The sequence below is a fragment of the Natator depressus genome, chromosome 3 (genome assembly GCF_965152275.1).
Source record: "Natator depressus isolate rNatDep1 chromosome 3, rNatDep2.hap1, whole genome shotgun sequence".
In the NCBI taxonomy this organism is placed as follows: Eukaryota; Metazoa; Chordata; order Testudines; family Cheloniidae; genus Natator; species Natator depressus.
In genome coordinates this window covers 58449044-58472802 of record NC_134236.1, presented here as the reverse complement: position 1 = coordinate 58472802, position 23759 = coordinate 58449044, and the positions used below count along the sequence as shown (strand labels likewise).

General features: G+C 40.4%; 1 protein-coding gene across 41 annotated transcripts in view; it reads right to left on the bottom strand.

The window, feature by feature from the left end:
• The window catches only part of RIMS1 (regulating synaptic membrane exocytosis 1), a 490703-nt gene that overhangs the window by 45000 nt on the left and 421944 nt on the right, over positions 1 to 23759 (bottom strand). For 27 of the 41 annotated variants that reach the window (XM_074947980.1, XM_074947937.1, XM_074947946.1 and 24 more), the window contains one exon: positions 14459 to 14694. The exons of 13 other annotated variants lie outside the window; for them this stretch is intronic. In XM_074947980.1, the coding sequence (XP_074804081.1) occupies positions 14459 to 14694 (236 nt within the window). Of the gene's footprint in view, positions 1 to 5321; positions 5441 to 14458; positions 14695 to 23759 lie in introns of those variants that run through there. One more of the 41 variants, XM_074947966.1, reaches the window with a different exon arrangement.

The following is a 23759-nucleotide window of genomic DNA, read 5'->3' as shown; positions in this document are numbered from 1 at the left end:
GCAAGCACAGCACTGATGCAAGGAGTCAAGTAAGCAGGCCTGCAAGCAATATACTAACTGCGGCGGGTTTATGCCAATATAACTTGCGTCTGCAAAAGTTTGCAGTGTAGACATGCCGAAAGAAAGAGACAAGTGAGGTGAGCCATAAGGAAGATCAGCAGGTTTCAAACTGTTACTCTAAAATGGCATTATTTCCACTTCTTGTTGTGACCAGTCATTGACTTTGGCAGGAGATTCAAGTTTTCCTTCTTCACCCCTTGGGCCAACTGAAGTGCATTTTGTCTGAGTGGTTTTTCCTCTTTTTTTTAAAAAAAAGAATATTGCAAATTACACACCAAAATGGACGTTAATGTAATATCATGGATGCACTGTTTCAAATAAAAAAAGTCAAGGAAGTTAAGGTTAAGGTTCCTACAGTGCCACTAAGCAGGCCATCTTTATTTTGTATAGCGTACAACACCAAGCACGTTGCCAGCATTAAATGGATAATACCACCATATGTTTTCTAACTCTCTCAGATAATCACTAGAAAATTAGACTGAGATTGAGACATTTCCATCTTCTAGAATGTGACAACACTGTTGGCTAATTTTGTTCTGTAGAGAATAGTCCATTATTCTGGTTAACATGATCTGAAGAAGAGCTCTAGGTAAGCTAGTCTCTCTCACCAACGGATGTTGGTCCAATAAAAGACATTACCTCACCCACCTTGTGTCTCTAATGATCCGACAAAGGAAGCTGTCAGTAAATAAGGTATTCTTAAATTGCCTAAAATTAGCATCAGAAACCAAAAACCATAGGAACATCTTATTATAATGCTCCAAGCTTGATTAATGAAACAATATATACAAATCTCTTTAAAGATGGGTTAAAATTTCACCAGGATTAATAAGGCTAAATATTAGTTCAGTTTGCATGCTCATTCAATCCTTAGCCTGACTGGTAAGATTTCTACCAAGCAAGTAGTGTCAGTTGTGATGTGGTTATCTGTTCATTAGAGAGTGAAATGAAATTAAATCACCAATTAATTTAATAATATGACATAATACTTTACTTCTAAAAGTATTATCAGAAATTTAGAAAGGTCACAACAAACAAAAAAGTACCTGTTTAAATAGAGGCAGCTCCACTACAATGAAAAGGAGTAATGAAGACGTGCTGAGAGTCTGGTCACTACCCGCCAGAAACACTCTAAGGCTCGAATGTGTAATCTGAACTCTGCTACTGTTCAGGAAAAAGGGAAACAAAACCTGCTGCAGCTTCAAAGCTTGTTTATTATGTGACAAGCTGCAGTTTCAAGGAAGCATCAATTTTGCTTAGCCCAGCATTGTGAAAGTTCACACAGTAAAAAGCACTTAGTACAGTGAACACCAAAAACCTATCTAAAATACAACCAGGCTGTGCCTGTCGCCTGGACAGCAGTTTGAGGGAGGGAGAAAAGGCAACGATTGTCCTCTTAGTTGTTTCAACTGAGACTTAATCTAGCCTGAGCTACTAGCTGTAAAATGGGGATAATACTTTCCTTCCTCACAGGGGCATTGTGAAGAGAAAATCCATTAAATGATTGTGAGGCATTCAAACACTATGGTGATGAGGGATACATAAGTAGCTGTATCTAGTGAGGATAGAAGAATCTGGCTCTAACATATGATTATAGCATACCTCCCAACATGTAAAGTGGCTAAGTGGGACTGGTTCTGCCCCCAGGGGGGAGGTCCACGGGCGAGGGCATTGCAGAGCAAGCTCACCGCACAGCAGTGGCTTCTGTGGCTCCTGTACTGCAGGGCAGGCTGGGCTTGGCTCTTCATTCCAGCTAATGCAACCTGGCCCCAGCACACAGGGTTGCAGCTCTGCTCACGTTTGGCTCAGCCCCCACAACAGGTTCTGGGGGCAGCTGGGCCAAATTTGAGTGTTGCAACCTGGCACACAGAGTTGCAATGCCACTCACTCAAGTTTGGTCCAGCCATCACGCTGTCAGGGGGGCTGAGCCAAACCTGAGCAGAGTTGTGACCCCCTGGCACCAGGGCTGTTGCAACACCCTAAGCAAGGAGCCAAGCCCAACCAGCCCCATGGGACAAGCACTACTTCAACTGGGACAGTGAGTGTTGTGGGTCAAAGTGGAACAGTCCCTTTAAACCTGGAACTGTTGGGGAGGTCTGTCAGAGGCAGATGGGGACTGGGATTTATTTATAAAAATAGATAAGCCCCTCAAGGTGGTTTCTCTAATGTATTCCTTCTTTTATCCATAAAAACTGATCTTGTAAAAAAGTGGTATTAGTATGTAACCAGAATAGGTCAATCCCATTGCATATTTACCTTGTCCGTTTATTTTCAGTACTAGGGCTTCAACATCATTGTTAATGTCACAGTGACTTTTCAGTTAGACTAACGAGAGATGAATGGGTTGCCAATGAAATCTCTCCCCACAACCCTGGCCCCAAGAGAGAGACAGGGTTGGCAGGGAGGAGATAAGACATCTGAGGAGCATTCTTAGGAAGAGTAATGATTGAAGTTTATCTACTTTCATATACAAATCCTAGATCACATCTTAATATAACTCATTGTTTCAGTTTGCCTGCAGACTCAGAGAGAGAGAGAGAACAGTTTGTGGCATCAAATCTACATTCAGCTAAAGAGCTATAAAGAGACCTCTGGTCAGTCAGTGAGGAGGTGAAAGCAAAACAAATCAAAACAGTGGCACCAGGGGTCCTCCCCTGGAAAAACTGAACAGGTACAATAAAAAAGATTTTCAGATATTATAAACAGGTCAGTAAAAATGATAGTCTATTTTGCATTTATCTGGAATCTTGTGCCAACTTGTGGCAAATTATGTTCTGTTCTAATACTAGTAAACACACACCAAAACCACAGGGCCCCAAATGCATTTAATATTCTCCAAAGACAAAAAACCCATATAAAAATGGGTTTATATAAAACCCATATAAAAATGTTCAAAACCATTCAACATATTAATGTTAAGACACTACTTAAAACCAAAGCAGTCTATCCTCATCTCTGTAAACAGCTGTGCTCACCTCATATCCTTAAGCCATTTCCCCCTTATCCTGCACAATTCACAAAAACAAGCAAACTAAGCCATAGTGACAGTTGCCTCCCCGAGCTCTAGCCCTTGCTTCCTCTCGGTGCTCCTTGTCAGACCAAGTTCTGAGGCTGTGAGCCACCAAGAAGGGAACCGTAGAGGAGACAGCAGCACAGCACTGCACACCAGGCTGGAGGCTAGAGAAGCAGGTTTTACCTCATCCGTACTGACAACCTGAAGCCGTGTCTCACAATGCCTTCTGCCAGTGACTGACCTGTCTTTTTTCTTCTTTTTTGGGGAAAACCAAAAATTTGAATCCAGCAAAATTAGCAGGAGAGTCCTAAATTCTTGGATTTCTGGTATATGTGGATTTCTCATGTACCATTGTCACATTCACAGCTTCTATTGTCTCTGTGCCTCAGAAAAATCTTCATTCCTGAAGTTTGGTTTCTGACATATCAATACTTACACATATATTAAACAGTATAATCTGGTAATTTTTCTATGAATAAAATAAACTGCATATTTTATAAACTCATAGAAAGGGGAAAAGTATCTATCGATGAGAATTAGATAGTATCAAAACATCCATCAAACAAGATAACCAGGCAGCAGAACACAACAAATATATATCTTTTAAAATTATAACAAGAGAGGAGGCTGTGCCTAGGAGTGCGTAAGGTTTAAATCCGGCCCTGGGTTTAAATGCAAAACAAACACTGCACTGGCACAGAATGGGTCTTACACAGGTGCAACTTATATTGGTAACTTATTGGAGTAAGAGTAGCAGCCGTGTTAGTCTGTATTCGCAAAAAGAAAAGGAGGACTTGTGGCGCCTTAGAGACTAACAAATTTATTTGAGTATAAGCTTTCGTGAGCTACAGCTCACTTCATTAGATGCATCCGATGAAGTGAGTTGTAGCTCACGAAAGCTTATGCTCAAATAAATTTGTTAGTCTCTAAGGTGCCACAAGTACTCCTTTTCTTTTTACTGGAGTAAGTCACACCAATGCAAGCCCCATTTTATCCAACTGGGAGTTGCACTGGTTAGTCTGTGCAGAGCAGTTATTCCAGCTGGACTGCTTCATGGTATTCTTCAGGGTCTCTGCTTCATGTGGAGAGATGGACATGTCCTAACTATAGGCAGATGCTTAGCCATGGGAAACAGCAAGTTTATCTGGATGCGTTGTCTCTTCCCCAGGCAGCCATTCAACTCTGTGACACAGAACTGGAGTGCTTTTTCTTTTGATGATTGCAGGCAGAGCTAGCTTCTGAGACATTTCAGTGTCTCAGAAAGCCACGCATTTAGGGCAGGCTCAGGCGCGAAGGATGTGACAAACAATGAAATTCAAGCTTAAGGATGACACACTGTCTTAATTTACCCCTCTGTGTCAAAAAATCCTGACCGAAAGATGGCACTAGCCTTTTCCCCATTGACAGAAATTTGGCATTATTCTGTCTCCTGCCAATTTGTGTCACAACTTTGATATTATCTCAATACATCTTTTTATATTTACATGGTGTAGCATATGGGACCAAAGTATGAAAGGAGCTCACTGGTCAGATGATAAAGCAAATTATAGTCCTGGTTAAATAAAACTGAATGAAAATACAGCAAACATTACTAATAAGATCACTTTTTACTATATTTCATAAATGAATGAGAACTATTTTCCAGTGATTTAATTTTCACTGTTTGATAACAAAATAGAAACAGAAGAGGAACAAAGTCCTTCCTTCCTTAAACAAATACATTTGAAATATTTTTAATTATAGTGCTGTTTTACATGCATGCAAACTCACAGACAAAATGATGGCTGTACTGTTTCACAGTAGTTTAATTTTCCTGACATTAAACTTGCATGAATTTTAAAACATAAATCAATTATAATTTGGTAAGAACGAAAAATACAATGACTGGGATTCACTTTCTGCAGGCATCTGTGTAAAAAAAACTGCAGGGGGGGAAAAAGTGTTAATAAATACCACAGCAAATCAGTACTTTACTGTGATTCAACCAAGTGCAAAGCATCATCAAACTCAAAATTTATAGTTCAGGAAAAAGGAAAAGAACCATATGTAACACTAATTCAACAGAACAGGCTGGACTTTGTTTGAAAATACTAACCCTTATTAGGAAATCTTTTGGAAGATGAGTAACTCAGACTGAATTATGTTTCTATTAAGGGTAGTGAATTCCTCAGCTAGATGGCAACAGCAAATAAAAAAGAACATGCTTACATTCACTCACTCGTTTCAAAGAATTAAGAATCATCACTAGAACAAAGTGTTCATCTCACAGAAATAAGCTGGTGTTGTGTTGAATTTGTGTTACCTTCCCTTCTCTTCTTTTTCTTTCAATATCGTTCTTCATCTGATGGTGGTGGGTTTTTTTTCCTCCTGCAGATGCATTTATGTGAGTTAAAGCAACATCTGAATGAAGGTTTTGTTCCTCTCAACAAAATATTCTTTACTATTTAGTCGTCAGGTTTAGAGACCCATTATGGACAGCTCTCCAAAGGCATCATCAGCATCCACTGCTGGTATTCTAGAAACATTTTTTTTTTCAGTTTAGTTGAAAAGGAAAACCCACACTGATGTCATGTCCTTTCCCCATTCTCTATACTTTTTTTGTGGAATAATGTAAATATCTTCAGAGATTTGCTTCAGTTATCTGAAATAGACTGAAAGGGCTAAGTCTGTGAAAATTAACAATAACCAGAGGAAGCAGGCTCCTGATATATTAAAGTGAGCTAAATCCTGGCTGAGAGCGGAAATGTTAAAGAAAGAGATACTACTCCTCAGGTTACCATGAATTATTCTACAACTACACAGGATAATAAAGGTATATAGGGACGTTTTATGGCAGAAATTTGCATCCTCAGACTAACAAAATGGAGTTACACTAGGGTAGAGGAGTATATACGCTAGTATTAAACAGGCTTTCCTGCAGTGGTGAGCAGACAACACAAATACGTACTTTGGAATTGCTCTTCTGTGTGCCATACGGGAAAATTAACCACAAATGAACTTTATAGACATGCTGGTCCAGGAGGGTTGTTTTATAGTTTGCAACTTCCAAGTAACTTTGTTTCTTGGAAGCCTCCCCAAATCTACTTTACTATCAAAACAGTCAAGATCTAACAATAACAAATCTGGCCAAATAAAAGATGACAGTGAAAGAGAACAAAAATATTAGAAATCTCATAAAAACACAGACATCATGCCGTATCTTGTCAAACAGTAGAACAAAAGAAAATTAACTATCTCACTGCCTGGGCCACCAAATATTTCTGATACAGTTTGACAATTTGACATTTTTAATTAAAAGAAAACAATTTAAAAAAACCCCAATGATAACAAAATAACTAATGGCCCCTAAAATAGAGGAAAGTTGTGGGTTTTATGTGTTCCTCTGCTAAGCAGGTTGAGCTTGTTCAGTACTTGGTTGGGAACTGGTCAAGGAAAAGCCATGATGCTGTGGTAATCGGTGTTTCTGGTTAAGGAGGTAGCACTCTTCCTTTTGAGTCATTACTGAATTGACATCCTAGTAGAGAGGTAGGGAGTTTGGTGTGGGTGGAGTAGTGGAAAGGTTATGGGGTCACTTTGCTGTCAGAGTTTCTTGAGTCACTTGTGATCACTGAAGATGCAACAGCACTCTTAGCAAAGGAGGGAATATTAGTTCATTTTTTCTTGCAAAATTCCAGTTTGGATAATTACATCGGCCTGCCTAGATCTCTTCTGTAATTTAAATTGGTTAGGGAAATCTTTTTCACTTTCAGTTTTAAACTCTTATTTATGGACCAGGACCCTATTGTGCTAGGCATTGTACAATCACAGAACAAAAGACATTCCCTGCCACAAAGAGCTCACAACCTAATTACAAGATGAGAGAACACATGGATACAGACAGACTGACAAGGGAGTACAAAGCAACAGTGGGACAATATTTGTCGGTGTGATAGACAGTGGTATTGGCACAAGGCTATTTGTGTGTCTGACAGTTGAATGGAACTCTGGCACTGATGGAATGTCCGAAGAATTTTAGAGTTTTATTAGATAAAATTCTTAATTAAATAATATTTAATATTATTTATATAAGTATAATATATATATATATAAAAATATAAATATAAAAATATAAATAATATTTATTTCCAAAATATTAAATGCCTAAAATTTGTCCCTAATAATATCCTCTCTGGCAGTCTCTTGGTATGCCACAGCACAGCTGCCAAGATAGGTGGAACATTATCCATAGACCTTCTTTTCTGCCTGGAATGTTCTTTGTAAGTGTAATTTACACTCAGGCTGGCATGGTCACACATAAGGACTGTGAAAATGAAGTACTGGCATCATATTTTTCAGTGTCTGTTGTGAAAGTACGTGGCTCTAGGTTTGGGGACTGCTGTCCTCTGCTTATTTACCTTTCAAGTGTTCCAACCACTCTTATTTTTACCATTGAAGATTAATGCCCGCTTGCAGTCAGTCAGTGACTGGGTATGCTATTGTCTTGTGCACCAATGGATGATTATAGCCCATGCACACGTATTTACTGAATAGGTTTGCCTTTTCTAAATTTTACCCAACTTCAGTCATTCAACAAAGTAACCAGAGAATGACATCTGTATCCATGGGTCTCAGCATTATTCTCAGAAAGCAGCCTTGCTTGCCGATCAGCCAGATAAGCAGGAATTTCACATCAGCTTCTGTGACCATATATAGAAAACAACCACTGACGTAGCTTGCTGAACTGGATAGTGCAATATTATTAGGAGTGGACTGTTGGATTGGCCTCTGAAATTGACATGTTGGAAAACAAAGTTGAATTCCAGAGTATGTATGGGAATTCTCTTTATCCCTTAATTAAGGGAAACACTTCAGGTGACTACTCATGCTATGTGGTGGGGAAGGTTCTACTCATGCTGTGTGGTGGGGAAGACTAAAAGCTTATGGGGTAGAACTAGATCATATGATTCTCTAAGAATATGTTCACAATGTAATTAGACACCCACGGCTGGCTGGTGCCAGCTAGCTTGGGGTTGCGGGGCTCAGGCTTGCGGGGCTGTTTAATTGCAGTGTACATAATTGGACTCAGGCTGCAGCCCGAGCTCTGGGACCCTCACATGTTGCAGAGTCCTAGAGCCCAGGCTCCACCTGAACCCGAATGTCTACACAATTAAACAGCCCCTTATGTCTAACGGTAGTGTAGACGTACCCTAAAGGTACATCTACACTGCAACTGCGAGTGTGATTTGCAGCTTGTGTAGACATACCCATGCTAGTTGTACTCTATATAGCTTGCTAAAAACAGCAGCAAGGGTAAGACTGCCTGACTCCTCACTGAGTATGTACTAGCTTGTGTAGCCCATGCTGAAGCCCGTGCTGTGACATCCACACTGCCATTTTTAGCTAGCTAGAGTACAGCTATAATACATCTACACAAGCTGCAAACCTGCAGCTCTAATGTAGACATTCCCTCAAGCTTACTCAAGTCTTTTTGCTCACATCTGATAGTGACTTTTGAGGAAAATAATTCTCAATTGCAGAACAGTCTTAGGTTTGACTGAGCACACATGTATGCCTCACCTATGTCTGTTTCATGCCAGTATCTTAAGGCTATCCTTAGGTCTACAGAGTCTACTCAGGTCTACAGAGTCTTTCTGTAGCAGTGTCTTCATTTTTGTCAAGAAAACAGGTATACAAAGATTTTCACAGCTTTTGGTCTTCAGAAAATTCAGGATTACAGCACCAACCCGCAGTACATCCTCCACATCAGGAGGATGGAAGATTCCTTTTTAAATAAGATCTGATTTATTTCTAGAGTGCAACTTTGCAAGCAGGAATAAGGACAATGGATAACTTTGGTTTTTATGACAAAATAACTTATCATGATTCCCTGCGATGTACTGCCATGATTCTTATATTTGGAGGTGCGGCTGTTCAGCACCTCAGACAAATCAGACTCCTGGGTGTCTCCACTTAGGCATTCTAATATAGAGGAACCCAGAAACTGGCCTTTTTTTAAAAAAAAAATGAATCTCATTGTTCTCCTCATGAACCTGTTTGGCAGGAGTGGAGGAGAATATGTGCTACGTTATATAAACCATTCAATTTAGTTTCTTCCATTTCTTGTTCTTGACCAGCAAGCATGCAGCTGTAACACATCGTCCCGATTCTTTAAATTCTTCCACAATAAACATTGCTTTGCCTCTCATGGATTATGGAGTAGCACAAAGAATGGCATTTTCTGCATTACACAATTTTCACGACATATTCATGGGTGAAAATAGGAACAAAGAGTGTATAGGCCTAATATTGGCCCTTTACAGGGGGTGAAGATCACCCTATACGTTTAAATAAAACTCTAAAAGATTTCTGAAATAGTTCTTTTGGTGAAATAAGTGCCATGGTTGGACTCATTAAAAGGTTTTATTGGATTTGGCACTTACGAGTAACATAGCCATTGCCAGTTCAAACCAGTAGAATCTTTATTCCATCACCATCACATCATGGTGTATTCTTTATAGGCCTGCTCCAACTCTCAATGAAGTCAATAGGAGTTATACTTACCTTAAAGGGGGTTGGATTAGGCATTAGGCACACACATGTCCATATAATCTATATATTTTAAACAGGATGCTAGAAATTACTGCAGTATAAAGTGTTTGCATCAAGATCAGCACTTTGACACATTTCAAATATTGAAAATGAGGCTAATGAAATATAGATAAAGGGACCGATTTTAAAGAGCAGGATACAACTTTAACTATAACTGGGAAGTGCTATTGGCTCTCCCCCAACCCATGCATTCATGGGTTTTATTAAGTCTAGTCCAGGGTAAATTACCTCACACTATATAAACAGTATATGAGGGTTGGCCCTCTTCAGCCTAACTCCTAGGATTTAGCCTAACTCAAGATCCTCTCTTCCCTCCCTCTGTGATGGGGAATGAGGGTAGCTCAGTCTGCAAAGTCTCCCCTTCTCCCTAATAAAAGGTCCACCAGCTATATCCAATGTCTTTCAGTTATATTTCTCTCTGGGCACCAGTCCTTTCAGCCATTGACCTCAGGGGACACTGTATACAAGTAATGATGAACCAACCCCTTCAACATTATTTCTTAACATTAAAAATTCCTATTCACACTCCTTTTAACCTAAAATTGGGCCTCCGTGATGCTGTGAGGAAGGCAAACACCCTGCCAATTTAGCCCAGTATAACTCTTCTTTGATACCAAACACAGGTGATCTAGTCCGACAGATGCACAGCACCATGGAAACACAGCTTGACAATACCTCAAGTTTAGGGAGACTGGGGCAGAGATAGTGGCAACATGACTGTGTAATGATCATGAGGGCTTTAAAAGGTAGAGCTAGGGTTGGCAACCCTCCCAGATTGGCTGGGAGTCTACCGGAATCGGCATCAATCTCCCAGTGACTATTGTAAGCAATCCTGGAGATTTCAATAGGCTGCTAAAAGTCTGGTTGGTGGTGCAGAGGGGCTAAGGCAAGCTCCCTACCTGCCCTGGCTCCGTGCGGCTCCCAGAAGCATCTGACATGTCCAGCTCCTAGGAACAGGGGTGGCCAGGGGTCTCCGCTGGCTGCCCCCGCCCTAAGCGCCAGCTCCGCAGCTCCCATTGGCTGGGAACTGTGGTCACTGGGAGCTGCAGGAGCGGTGCCTGAAGGCGTGGGATTAGAAACAAATTTATATGCAAGTCATGAGTAGTTTCTTAAGATTGCATATTCTCTGGTAAATAGCATAACCGTTCTATTAAACTACCTGAGTGGCACAGGAGAGGCTATTCAAATCTACTAATAAATCTTTACATATATTTATAATTATTTTTAATAAATGTGCATTTTTCAATTGGGTGATTACAGATCTACAGCATAAATGCATTTCTGACTTTTTTTTAGAAGGCTGCACAATATTAATGGTGATATAAATTTATAACTTTTTGTGAAAAAGTCTATCTATTGAAGCTGATTTTCAAATATTAGTAACAGATAAATATTTATACATTTATTTTAAAGGGTCTAGTTTACATTACTAAATCAGCAACCTACACATTTTAATTTTAAATAGAGAAGTCAATACTGAGTTATAAAAGTATAACACAGGGATCGGTAACCTTTGGCTTGCAGCCCATCAGGGAAATCCACTGGCGGGCTGGGATGGTTTACCTGCAGTGTCTGCAGGTTCAGCCAATTGGAGCCCCCACTGGCCACGGTTCGCCATTTCAGGCCAATGGGAGCTGCGGGAAGTGGCAGGCAGCACATCCCTCGGCCTGCGCTGCTTCCTGCAGCCCACATTGGCCGGGGACAGCGAACCGCAGCCAGTGGGAGCTGCAGTTGGCCGAACCTGTGGACACTGCAGGTAAACAAACCATCCCGGCCCGCCAGCAGATTTCCCTGATGGGCCACGTGCCAAAGGTTGCTGATCCCTGGTGTAGCAGGTCCAAAAATAAATTAAGGATGCTTCATGGATTTCTTTATTTGGCTTGAATTACCCTCTTTTCTCTAGACACATAGTAATTTTTTTATATACTGTATGACCCTACATTTATTTAAACAATGTCACTCAAAATACATAAGTAAAGGATAGGTATATAGTCCTATAGGTAGTGATAAGCTCGATAAAGAGCTATATAGTTTTAATATATACATGCACTTAGGCATTAGATCAGCGTATCTTACACTTGAAGCTAGGGTTGATGGACTATCAAGGTAAGAAATAATTTAGGGACCAATACAGAACGGCTAACTCTCCTTGCAAATTCACTGAGATCTGCAGTGGTGCCACCCAGTTCACTCAAGCTCCTCAGGCTCTGTTTACTGAAATCCCTGCTTCCCCCATTCTTCGTGTGTGGCCTCAAATCCCTCTTCCTGGAGAGAAAATGTGACAACAATTCTGTGAGTTAGGACTCAGAGTTTGAATACTTAGTCCCCTACTATGGGTTTTCCTTGGAAAGAGAGCATCAGGCCTTATACCTAGGTGCCTAAATTAATCCAATAAAATACAATTAACACTCACTGGTTTCTGACATATATTTTACTGAAAGCACATAAAGTTATATTTCTGTACAGGCCTAAAAATTGTGTCCAAACAAGGGCCTTTGGGATTTTCACATTATTGCACTGTATACATTTAGACATTATTCTTCATTGTCCTTTCAGATTCAGGAAACCTGGAACTCCACTATTGAATTTTTTCAAAGCAATGTCAGCAATTCTGTCTACTAGGTCAATATTTGATTCCTGTCCTTTTTGAATGAGGTACTTTTTATTCTAATACTGAGTTTCTGTAGTGTTGGGAATATTTGGAGGAATCACACGTAATAAACAGAATTTTCTTAGATTTTACCTTGCAGTAGAACTGTCTGAGTTTACAATTAGGGAAACTAAGAATCACATTAAACACTGTTTTAGGGCTGAAAGTACTACACAATCATATTTTCGCAAGCAAAAGTCACTGCAATGGTCTCCATTGCACTGGAAGACATTGAGTACTCTAAAGAATTATAGTATAACATGAGTCTCCTCAGGCTGAATTTAATATTATCTTTTAAAAACTTTACAAATTAAAAGCCTGATGCTATATTCCTGGCACACCTAAAACTCCAATTGATTTGAAATTTGAACCTGATTTGAACAAGATTCAAAGAGTTATTGTATACTTTACGGATAACAAATATATCCAGAGTTACAAGTAATTAATGCATTAAAAAATCCTAAACAAACAAAAATAAACCCTATGGGAAATGATATAAAACTTCAGAGTTCAGAGTTCAAGCCAATTTCTATAAGTTTTAGGGATCAGAGCAAGACATTCATGGCAGGCAAATTACTCCACCTCTGCCTTCTGGGGAGTTTCCTGCACCCTTCTCTGGAGCAGCTTGTTCTGGCCACTGTCTAAAACAGAGTACCAGACTATTAGGTGGATCACAGGTCTAATCCAGTATGTTAATTCCTCTGTTCCTGTTTCATTGGGGGTTGAAGTTCAGAAGGAATGCAGTTTCAAACCACATTATATAAGCTTTAAATAAAAAAATAATTATAAATAAAATTAAAATATGTAGCTCTTAATAAAAGGGGAATATATCAGCACAGACACTTTGAATACTGCCAGACCACTTTTAAATTTTAAATTACAGTATCTGATTTGGTAGATCTGAAGTAATACGGTTTATTTTAAGTAACGATCTGTTTGCTACTTAGATTAATGAGACTGAGTGGTAATGACCCTATTGCATTTCTGAGCAGCACAACATAGTATTAACATAACTTCTAATTCTGGACTTCAAATGATCCCATTAAAGCTATCACTTGACTCAAATGCATAATTTAGCATGCTTGTTCAGTTTCAAAACATAAGACTAGAAGTAGATGAATATTTACATTTTTAATTGAAATCTCAATAAAAACAAACTTGCTTCTACTGCTCACGAAAGAGAAAAAGAAAAACAAGGAAAAGCAGAGACTTGATAATACAAATACACAAAATTGATACTTACCTTCACTTTGGGATTATCCTAACTGTGTGATAGAAACACTACAGTATGCCTGGGTGCTGCGCTATTCTGAAGCTTTCCTTTCTGTTAGCAACAAAGGACATTAAGGGGCTTGATCCTATTCCTACTGAAGTCAATAGCAAAACTCAGCGAGTTCAGCAGGAGCAGGAGCAGGACTGGCGACCTTAAAACATTTCTTCCTTTTGCTTCTTTCTGTATGAGCTGTTTCCCCTTCGGGCCACACAGATACAAGGCTTTTAAGATTTCTGAAGTAGCAATAAAGAATTGGAACCCCTAAAGCGCATAATGAAGCATCATGCTGCACTCTAATTTATTTGAATTCACTGACCCCATTTTGCCGGTGTTGTTTTTAAATAGAAAACACTAGGTTTTCTCTTAATTGAGAAATAAGATGTAATCTCTTAAAAATAATATTAAACATGTTGGTACTACACCTACACCTTAAAATTATTCGTGTTACATAACTGACCTTTATATGCTGCAGGTTACAAGTCCTGCATTTGTACTGAATTGTTCTGTCAAAAAAAGATTTTGTACATGCAGTATGTCATTCATGTCTAACCCATAAACTCTTGATACCCACATATGTCTCTTTGCATTTCCTTGCCTACATGTAAACAAGGCTTCTGAGAGATAAACACATTCATTCGTCAGGACAGAAGAGATTTATAATAGATATTTTTAAAACATTACTGTATGGATTCTTTGCCAAGTTTAGAAATCAGACAAAATTAAATGACTCAAAAACTCCTTCTGAGATGGAAAGAGCTTTTTCTCAGTGTACTACATTCTGACATACACGTATGATTAGTCCATATCCCATGGGTAAAGTATAAGCTTCAATATTTAAAGGGACCTGTTTTCAATTTGAGTATATTTCACTCACCTGTTTGGCTAAGTTGGGATGTGCTTCTGCTCCTTCGAGATACTATGGCAACCACTTTGGCACTGAGGCTGGATCGTCTTTTCTTCCCACCTGTTCCAACTGTCCCAACAGCAGTGTCTGATTGACTCCCATCATTATGTTCCAGTTTGTACATCTCTCCACTCACACTTGTGCTTTTTGTGATGGTTCTCCCTGAAGTCCCCATCCGTCTGCCTTGCATTTTAGGGGTAAACGTGCTATATTTACAAAGTAAAAACATTTACATTAAGTGTATGTGTAATAGTGTCTCCAAAATGAAATGCATTTGATTAGCAAATTAATTCAACAGTCATTTTAAAGTAAAATCTTGTTATAACTCTGTTTATTTGGTATCCAAATATATAATTGATTTGACATCTCTCAAACGATATGCTCTCTAGATTGTAATCTATCCTTCACTTCTACAAAAAAATAAACATGATGGTTCTTCAAAAAGGTAGAAACACAGAGATGTATCAATTACATGGAGTCTTGTCTATATATCCATTGAATATATACAGTGATACTCCAGTAATTTTACTTCCAACATAAACAAATATATTAAACAAAACACAGGTAGGTTTTATAATTATAAGCATTGCTCGCAATGGACTGGGCTGTCACTAGATACAGAAGACTCTGCTACCTGATACTCTTTACTAAAAGAGGAGAATAAATAACCAGACCCCCATTAAAATAACTCTATTCATTATTATAAGGCAATGTATTCCAAGGACCTCAAAGGTCAATTGAGTAGCTTGCCAAATGTGACTGGTTCCCTTGTAAGCAAGGATGTAATTTATCTGAGTATCTTCTATGTCTTCCTATTGGTTTTCTCAGGTAAATGCAACAATCCTTCTACGGAGGAAAAAATATAGTCTTAAGAATGTCACAAATGAGTCAGATAAGGTAGGAGAGGTAATATCTTTTACTGGACCAACTTCTGTTGGTGGAACATACAAGCTTTTAAGCTTCACTGAGCTCTTCTTAGGGTCTGAGGAAGGAAACCAGTGTGTCTGAGCTAAATACAAGTGGACACAGATTGTTAACCAGAAGGGGTTGAGATATGTTAGGGGAGACCATTTAAAATGAAGTGGGCAATTAGGGGTCAGCAAGCAGTGGGGTGTGTTACAAACTGTTGTAATGATCCATAAACCCAGTGTCTCTGTTGCATCCAGGATTTTTAGTATCTAGTAGAGTTATGAATTAAGTTCCCAAGCTTGTCTTTTGAAGATGTTGTGCAGGTTTCCTTTAAAGATGAGTACTGAGAGGTGAGATATGGAATGATCAATTTGTGAAAAGTGTTTGCCCACAGGTGATATGGTGTTTTTGTCTTTTATCATTTTTCTATGAGTTCATTGGAGAGCATAATGATTGTCTGGTTTCACCCATATAGTTGTTGAGGCATTTGATGCTGGATGAGTCAGTTTTATTTGTCCACCAACCAATGGGTCTTTCACTAAATTAACTCAAAAAGCAAATCACATAGCCAGGTTTGTTTGTTTGTTTCATTTCCACTTGATAAAACAGCAAATACCTGTTTGAATTTGAGTGCTCTCTATTTATAAACCTCCTGTTTGATGCTGCAGACAAAGACTGGACAGAGCATTGGGAACTACACTCTAGGGAAAAATCCCACTTTAGCAAAGGGACAAACTAAATTACTTAATGACAGGTTTCAGAGTAGCAGCTGTGTTAGTCTGTATTCGTAAAAAGAAAAGGAGTACTTGTGGCACCTTAGAGACTAACCAATTGGTTAACACAAGGAAGAAAGGAGAGCAGCAGAGTACAGACCCTGGACTTCAAAAAAGCAGACTTTGACTCCCTCAGGGAACTGATGGGCAAGATCCCCTGGGAGAATAACATGAGGGGGAAAGGAGTCCAGGAGATCTGGCTGTATTTTAAAGAATCCTTATTGAGGTTACAGGGACAAACCATCCCAATGTATAGAAAGAATAGTAAATATGGCAGGCGACCAGCTTGGCTTAACAGTGAAATCCTTGCTGCTCTTAAATACAAAAAAGAAGCTTACAAGAAGTGGAAGATTGGACAAATGACTAGGGATGAGTATAAAAATATTGCTCGGGCTTGCAGGAGTGAAATCAGGAAGGCCAAATCACACCTAGAGTTGCAGCTAGCAAGAGATGTTAAGAGTAACAAGGGTTTTTCAGGTATGTTAGCAACAAGAAGAAAGTCAAGGAAAGTGTGGGCCCCTTACTGAATGAGGGAGGCAACCTAGTGACAGAGGATGTGGAAAAAGCTAATGTACTCAATGCTTTTTTTGCCTCTGTCTTCACGACCAAGGTCAGCTCCCAGACTACTGCACTGGGCAGCACAGCATGGGGAGAAGGTAACCAGCCCTCTGTGGAGAAAGAAGTGGTTCGGGACTATTTAGAAAAGCTGGACAAGCACAAGTCTCTGGGGCCGGATGCGTTGCATCTGAGAGTGCTAAAGGAGTTGGCGGATGTGATTGCAGAGCCATTGGCCATTATCTTTGAAAACTCATGGTGATCGGGGGAGGTTCCAGATGACTGGAAAAAGGCTAATGTAGTGCCAATCTTTAAAAAAAAGGGAAGAAGGAGGATCCTGGGAACTATAGGCCAGTCAGCCTCACCTCAGTCCCTGGAAAAATCATGGAGCAGGTCCTCAAGGAATCAATTCTGAAGCACTTAGAGGAGAGGAAAGTGATCAGGAACAGTCAGCATGGATTCACCAAGGGCAAGTCATGCCTGACTAATCTAATTGCCTTCTATGACGAGATAACTGGCTCTGTGGATGAAGGGAAAGCAGTGGATGTGTTGTTCCTTGACTTTAGCAAAGCTTTTGACACGGTCTCCCACAGTATTCTTGCCAGCAAGTTAAAGAAGTATGGGCTGGATGAATGGACCATAAGGTGGATAGAAAGCTGGCTAGATTGTTGGGCTCAACGGGTAGTGATCAATGGCTCCATGTCTAGTTGGCAGCCAGTATCAAGTGGAGTGCCCCAGGAGTCAGTCCTGAGGCCCGTTTTGTTCAATATCTTCATAAATGATCTGGAGGATGGTGTGGATTGCACTCTCAGCAAGTTTGCAGATGACACTAAACTGGGAGGAGTGGTAGATACGCTGGAGGGTAGGGATAGGATACAGAGGGACCTAGACAAATTGGAGGATTGGGCCAAAAGAAATCTGATGAGGTTCAACAAGGACAAGTGCAGAGTCCTGCACTTAGGACGGAAGAATCCAATGCACCGCTACAGACTAGGGACCGAATGGCTTGGCAGCAGTTCTGCAGAAAAGGAACTAGGGGTTACAGTGGACGAGAAGTTGGATATGAGTCAACAGTGTGCCCTTGTTGCCAAGAAGGCCAATGGCATTTTGGGATGTATAAGTAGGGGCATAGAGAGCAGATCGAGGGACGTGATCATTCCCCTCTATTCGACATTGGTGAGGCCTCATCTGGAGTACTGTGTCCAGTTTTGGGCCCCACACTACTAGAACGATGTGGAAAAATTGTAAAGAGTCCAGCGGAGGGCAACAAAAATGATTAGGGGACTGGAACACATGACTTATGAGGAGAGGCTGAGGGAACTGGGGATGTTTAGTCTTCAGAAGAGAAGAATGAGGGGGGATTTGATAGCTGCTTTCAACTACCTGAAAGGGGGATCCAAAGAGGATGGCTCTAGACTGTTCTCAGTGGTAGCAGATGACAGAACAAGGAGTAATGGTCTCAAGTTGCAGTGGGGGAGATTTAGGTTGGATATTAGGAAAAACTTTTTCACTATGAGGGTGGTGAAACACTGGAATGCGTTATCTAGGGAGGTGGTGGAATCTCCTTCCCTAGAAGTTTTTAAGGTCAGGCTTGACAAAGCCCTGGCTGGGATGATTTAGTCGGGGATTGGTCCTGCTTTGAGCAGGGGGTTGGACAAGATGACCTCCTGAGGTCCCTTCCAACCCTAATATGCTATGATTCTATGATGTTTCTACTCCTTTTCTTTTTGTAAATTACTTAATAAAGTCTAACATCTCAGATTCCTAATACTAGGTGTTACCTTATCTTTAATGGTAGTGCTAAGTTGGCAATCATCCCCATATAGACCTGGGAATTTAAACTGGAGCTTGACCCACTTTATGTTTTGGAGTTGTTAAATTAGACTAACAGTCTGGGTTCTTGATCTTAGTTGTATCACTACTGATTAACTTTACTGCAATGTATAAACAAAACACAGTGGGATAAGTCTGAAGGATGGTTAATTGAGTATTTTATAATCTCCATTTCGAAATGGAAAGTGAAATTTATTGATGAACTGGACTTGCCAAGGCCTCCTCAGAAGTGATGACATACCAGCACCCTAAAGAAGAGGCTGATTAGGCAGCCTCCTTTGGATGGAGAGGTGGGCTTCTCTGCTTCACTTGGCAAAAAGAACAAGCAGTAAGAAGTATAAGATAGACAAGAAAGTTTGTCAGGAGAGGAGTGAAGGGGGCTGGGCTGTGAAGAAGAGTCTTCCTCCTAGGTGGGGAGGACCTGACTTTTGTGACTGCCTTGGTGTTTCCATGGATCTGGGCATCGTTAAGCCTTAATCCATTCTTGTCCAAAGAGTGATCATAGAAAAGTATAAAATAAATACAAATCTAGAGTGTTTTTATTGCCACATATCCAGGTTTGTTAATCTATCACAATATAAACAGCACACATAATAACCTCTGTCACTGTGAGATACAAGAAACAGGAAAAATAACATCTTGCAATATTTGTAAGAAAACTATTATTTTGTATAAAAGTGATTCTCTGTCTTCCGTATAAATATTTGTTTGATCACCTTTTATCACACAGCAGCTTGTTATTGTAAGCTTCAAAGAAGCTTTATGTGGAAACTAAAACATCTATACTCTTGTCTTAGATAATGTGCTATGCTGCATTGCAGTACTCAAGGAGACTTTTTAGTGGACGACCTGAGGCACAAAGAGCTTAATATAGGTCCCCTTCTCCCCCTATGTAGCAAACCACTTTTGTTTTATAGGGGAAGAACACATACATTCTGATATTTCCAATACAACATTGTTTTATATTTCTTCGTATGCTGCATACAAAAACCTCAATCCTTAACAAATCTGAATCCTTAAGAACCTGCAGCAGTTATCAAGAAAACATTGTCCCTTTCAATTAAACTGTTCCCTTTTTCCAAAAACATCATTGCACAAAAAGACGTTGTACAAAAAGCATCAGAGAAAAGGATCTATGTACAAGATGTTACTACATTTATATTGTCTTCATGAAAGCATGTAGCAAACTATAAAATTCAATGGATTGAGTATTACTGACAAGAATTACGTTATTTTTAAGTAACTACTTCAATGAATATGTACCATTAAGTTAAATTTGCAAATAAGTGCTTGAATCTGCAAACCCTTACTCATTTGAGTAGTCCTTACATATAGGAGAAGTTCTACCAGTTTCAATGCAGGAGTTCAAACTTCTTGAATGAGTCAGAGTTTGGTGGATCTGGTATTCAGGAAGGACCTCTCAAATAAATTAATTTTAAAAGCCACATTTTCTAAAATAGACTCTGAATTTGTGCACCCAGTTTTATGTATAGTCAAATTGCAGCTGGTGCAAATAGCAAAATTAAGATAATTAATTACCTGATTTTTTAAATATAAATAACATTTGTCATTGAAAATCTAATAATTAGTTATCTGGATTCTATAATGCCTGCCTTCAGATGACTGCATGTGTACACTAGGAAAGACACAAGACTCCTGGATAGGAGACAAGACAAAAGACTCCTGGCTTTTCAATGGATTGTATACATCTAAATAAATAAAATTTAAAAATTACCTCAGGCATCTCCATGCTGTGGACTTGTCCATGGCCAAAACCAATCTCAACCTCATTAGGCCAATCTGATCAGGGTATGCACTTTTTGAGTTTACTGTTAGATCTATGCACTATAGTATGATGCATTAACACTGGATGTAAGGATGGGGCATTTAACACACGCATAGTGGTCCGCCATCACGGCACTTTTGAAATAGCTGGAAGGAGGATTCTAAGAGCATTGTGTCTCATAGTCAAAAAGAATGCATAAAACATTATCTCTTTGTATCCTATCAGCTCATAGTGGGAATACAGATGTGGCTCAACCATGGATCCAACTCTCAACACAATTCTCAAGCTGTTTGGCAGATTGCATATTTCTCTGAGAACAAACAAATATTTTTTTTGAAAACGTTCCTTTGTATCAATCTAATCCTTTATTTTAATTTGCTAATAATGGAACTTAGTTTTGTCAATGAATTTGTGTTACCAGCACTTTTAAAAAAATAAAATCATTTTTCTTTTTACCACAAGATCAGACTTTATAAACAATTAAATTTCCTGCAATATGGGGAGGGCACTCTTTATTAAGTCAGCACAATATGCCAAACTAATATTAATTCACCTAATGTGTAACTAGTGGTCAGTGGGTGTCCTCTTCTGTACCAAATTCACAGATGATGCAAATCTGTTACAGCTCCAAACCTACAGAGCCTGGTTTTTATCTGAAACTGTAGAGCGTCATGCATTCAGTACTGAAGTTATGTCTACATGGCAACTGGGGACAACCTTGTACTCACTCAGCTCAAGCTGGCATGCTAAAATTGCAGTGTGAATTTCATGGCACTGGCAGAGACTTGGGCTAGCCACCTTAGCTCAGACCCAGGGGATTGGGTGGGTGTGAGAGCCTGAGCTGCCACCCAAAATAGCAATTTTTAGGCCTCTAGTTTGGCTTGAGTTCATGAGAGTCTGTCTATTTGGGCTGGGAGGCATGCTCCCAGCTGCAGTGTAGCTACACCCTAAATGTCCCCAGTTCAAACCCTGGTGCTATCATAGATGAAGGCCATCATACTTGTACACAGATTCATTCTTTTCCTTTTTACCCCAGTCATGATGGTAGGCTCACATAACCGAAATATTACCTTTGTGGGTGTGGCGTGAGAAGAGATAAATTCTCCCTCTTGCTCTCAATACCCAAGTAAACTGTTTTACAAGTATGCTGATTGCTTCATAAACTAAATACTCTACCTCACTTGCTTTTACTATTTTATTGCGAGATCAACCTCTTTATAATGACATCTATTTCACTGCAGTAAAATCTAACTTTTCAAAATATCTTACCTAACAGTCATATTTTATTTCATATAACACACACATTTTGTTCCCCTTTTCTTTCCCACAAATACTTCAATGCCAACTGAATGTGAATCAGGACTACCCAACTCATAGGAATACAGCAGCTAATGCATTCTTTGTATTTACTCTACATACACCAACCAATTCGAAATACTCTAATGAAAGTTACAAAATCCACTTAGAAACTTCTTTTGTGAACAGGGAATACAAATTAGGATTATCTCTGAAACTTCAATTATAGAACATGAAGGTAAGTGTATATTTTCTAGCTCTGTAACTGAAGGTTGCTAGGACAATTAGCACACTTTAGGAAAATACTGCATAGCATTTGAAAGGTTATATTTGGAAGTTTTGAAACTTCATATTTAAACTTCACATTTTAAAAATATTGACAGTGTTAGATTGTCAATACTGTGGAGGAACCGTAGCAGGTTTGTCCTTTGTCTCCCCTAGCTCCTTTTTAAACTATTTCTCTCACAATATTTTCTGGGTACCTTAGCCCACTTCCTGGAGGAGATTTTGAAAGGTGCACTGGGTGGTGAGAGGATTAGTTGAGCCATTTCAGCACGCCCACATCACACTGCCTGTACATTGTTTCAGTGTAAGCCATATTTTAAACCTTCTGAAAGACTAGTCTATTCCAACTTGTTCTTTGGATCATAGGCGTCGTCTTTATGAGTTGCTGGGAGGTGCTTGACCCCTCGCTCCACCTCAGGCCCTGCCCCCACTACACCCCTTCCGGCCCCTGCCTGGACTCTTCCTGCCTCTGCTCCACCCCTCCCTGCCCCATTCCATGCCCTTCCCCCGAGCGTGCCCTGCCCTCTCTCCTCCCCCACAGCACCTCCTGCATTCTGCTAAACAGCGGATACGCAGCAGGCGAGAGGTGCAGGGGGGAGAGGCAGGAGCTGATCAACGGGGCTGCTGGTGGATGGGAGGCACTGGGGGGAGGGAGGGAGAGGAGCTGATTGGGGGGCTGCCGGTAGGTGGTGAGCACCCACTATTTTTTTCCGTGCTCCAGCTCCAGAGCACACACGGAGTCAGCGCCTATGCTTTGTATGATTGTCAACTGGCAAAGGACTTTTATGTGTGAACATTAAATGTTGTACGCATGTTCTAGGGCAGTGGTTCTCAAAGCCGGTCCGCCACTTGTTTAGGGAAAGCCCCTGGCGGGCTGGACAGGTTTGTTTACCTGCCGTGTCCGCAGGTTCGGCCTATCGTGGCTCCCACTGGCCGTGGTTTGCCACTCCAGGCCAATGGGGGCTGCAGGAAGGGCGGCCAGCACGTCCCTCGGCCCGCGCCGCTTCCCTCAGCCCCCATTGGTCTGGAGCAGCGAACCGTGGCCAGTGGGAGCCATGATCGGCCGAACCTGCGGACACGGCAGGTAAAGAAACCGGTCCGGCCCACCAGGGGCTTTCCCTGCACAAGTAATGGACCGGCTTTGAGAACCACTGTTCTAGGGTTCTTGTTCTTGGTTGAGGGTAGTTTGTCTTATGATAGCTCAGTTTTTAGCTTCTCTACTAAAACAACAACAAGCTGCCAGTTAGAAACTGAACTGACTTGGGCAACTCATTTTACACAGGTCACCAAAAAGTCACCAGGAGCTTTAACAATGCTCCCAAGTGCCAGATGAGGCTAGATATGAGATAGGCCCTATTGTCCTGTGGCAGAGAGCCAGCTCCTAGGCTACCATAATTACCTCAGGATCTCTTCTTTCATTTTGTTTTTAAAAAGTAAATTTCTAGCCCTCATGGTTATAGAAGAAAGGACAGAGAATGTGAACCCAGTGTAACCAGTGCAATACTATCTGTCTGAGTCTGCAGACAGCCTGACCCTGACACAATAGTTCTGAGTAGTGTGATCTGCCCCACACATTCAAATAGGGTGTTAACTGCATGGCTCACTATACCAGGGTCCTGCCAACACTACCCCAGCAGAAATTAGTTTATGGCAGTGCAGCAGGCCTGGCCCATTTACCCACCCACACAGATATACCAAGGCTTCTAGGAGTCCATCTACTGCCCCTTTATTGGGGAGAAGAGTCCCCAGTTGCCATATGTGGGGGCAAGAAGTGGCTCAATGTTCCTTGCTTTACTTTTCTGGGCGGGTGAACCTTTACCACTGCCATTTCATG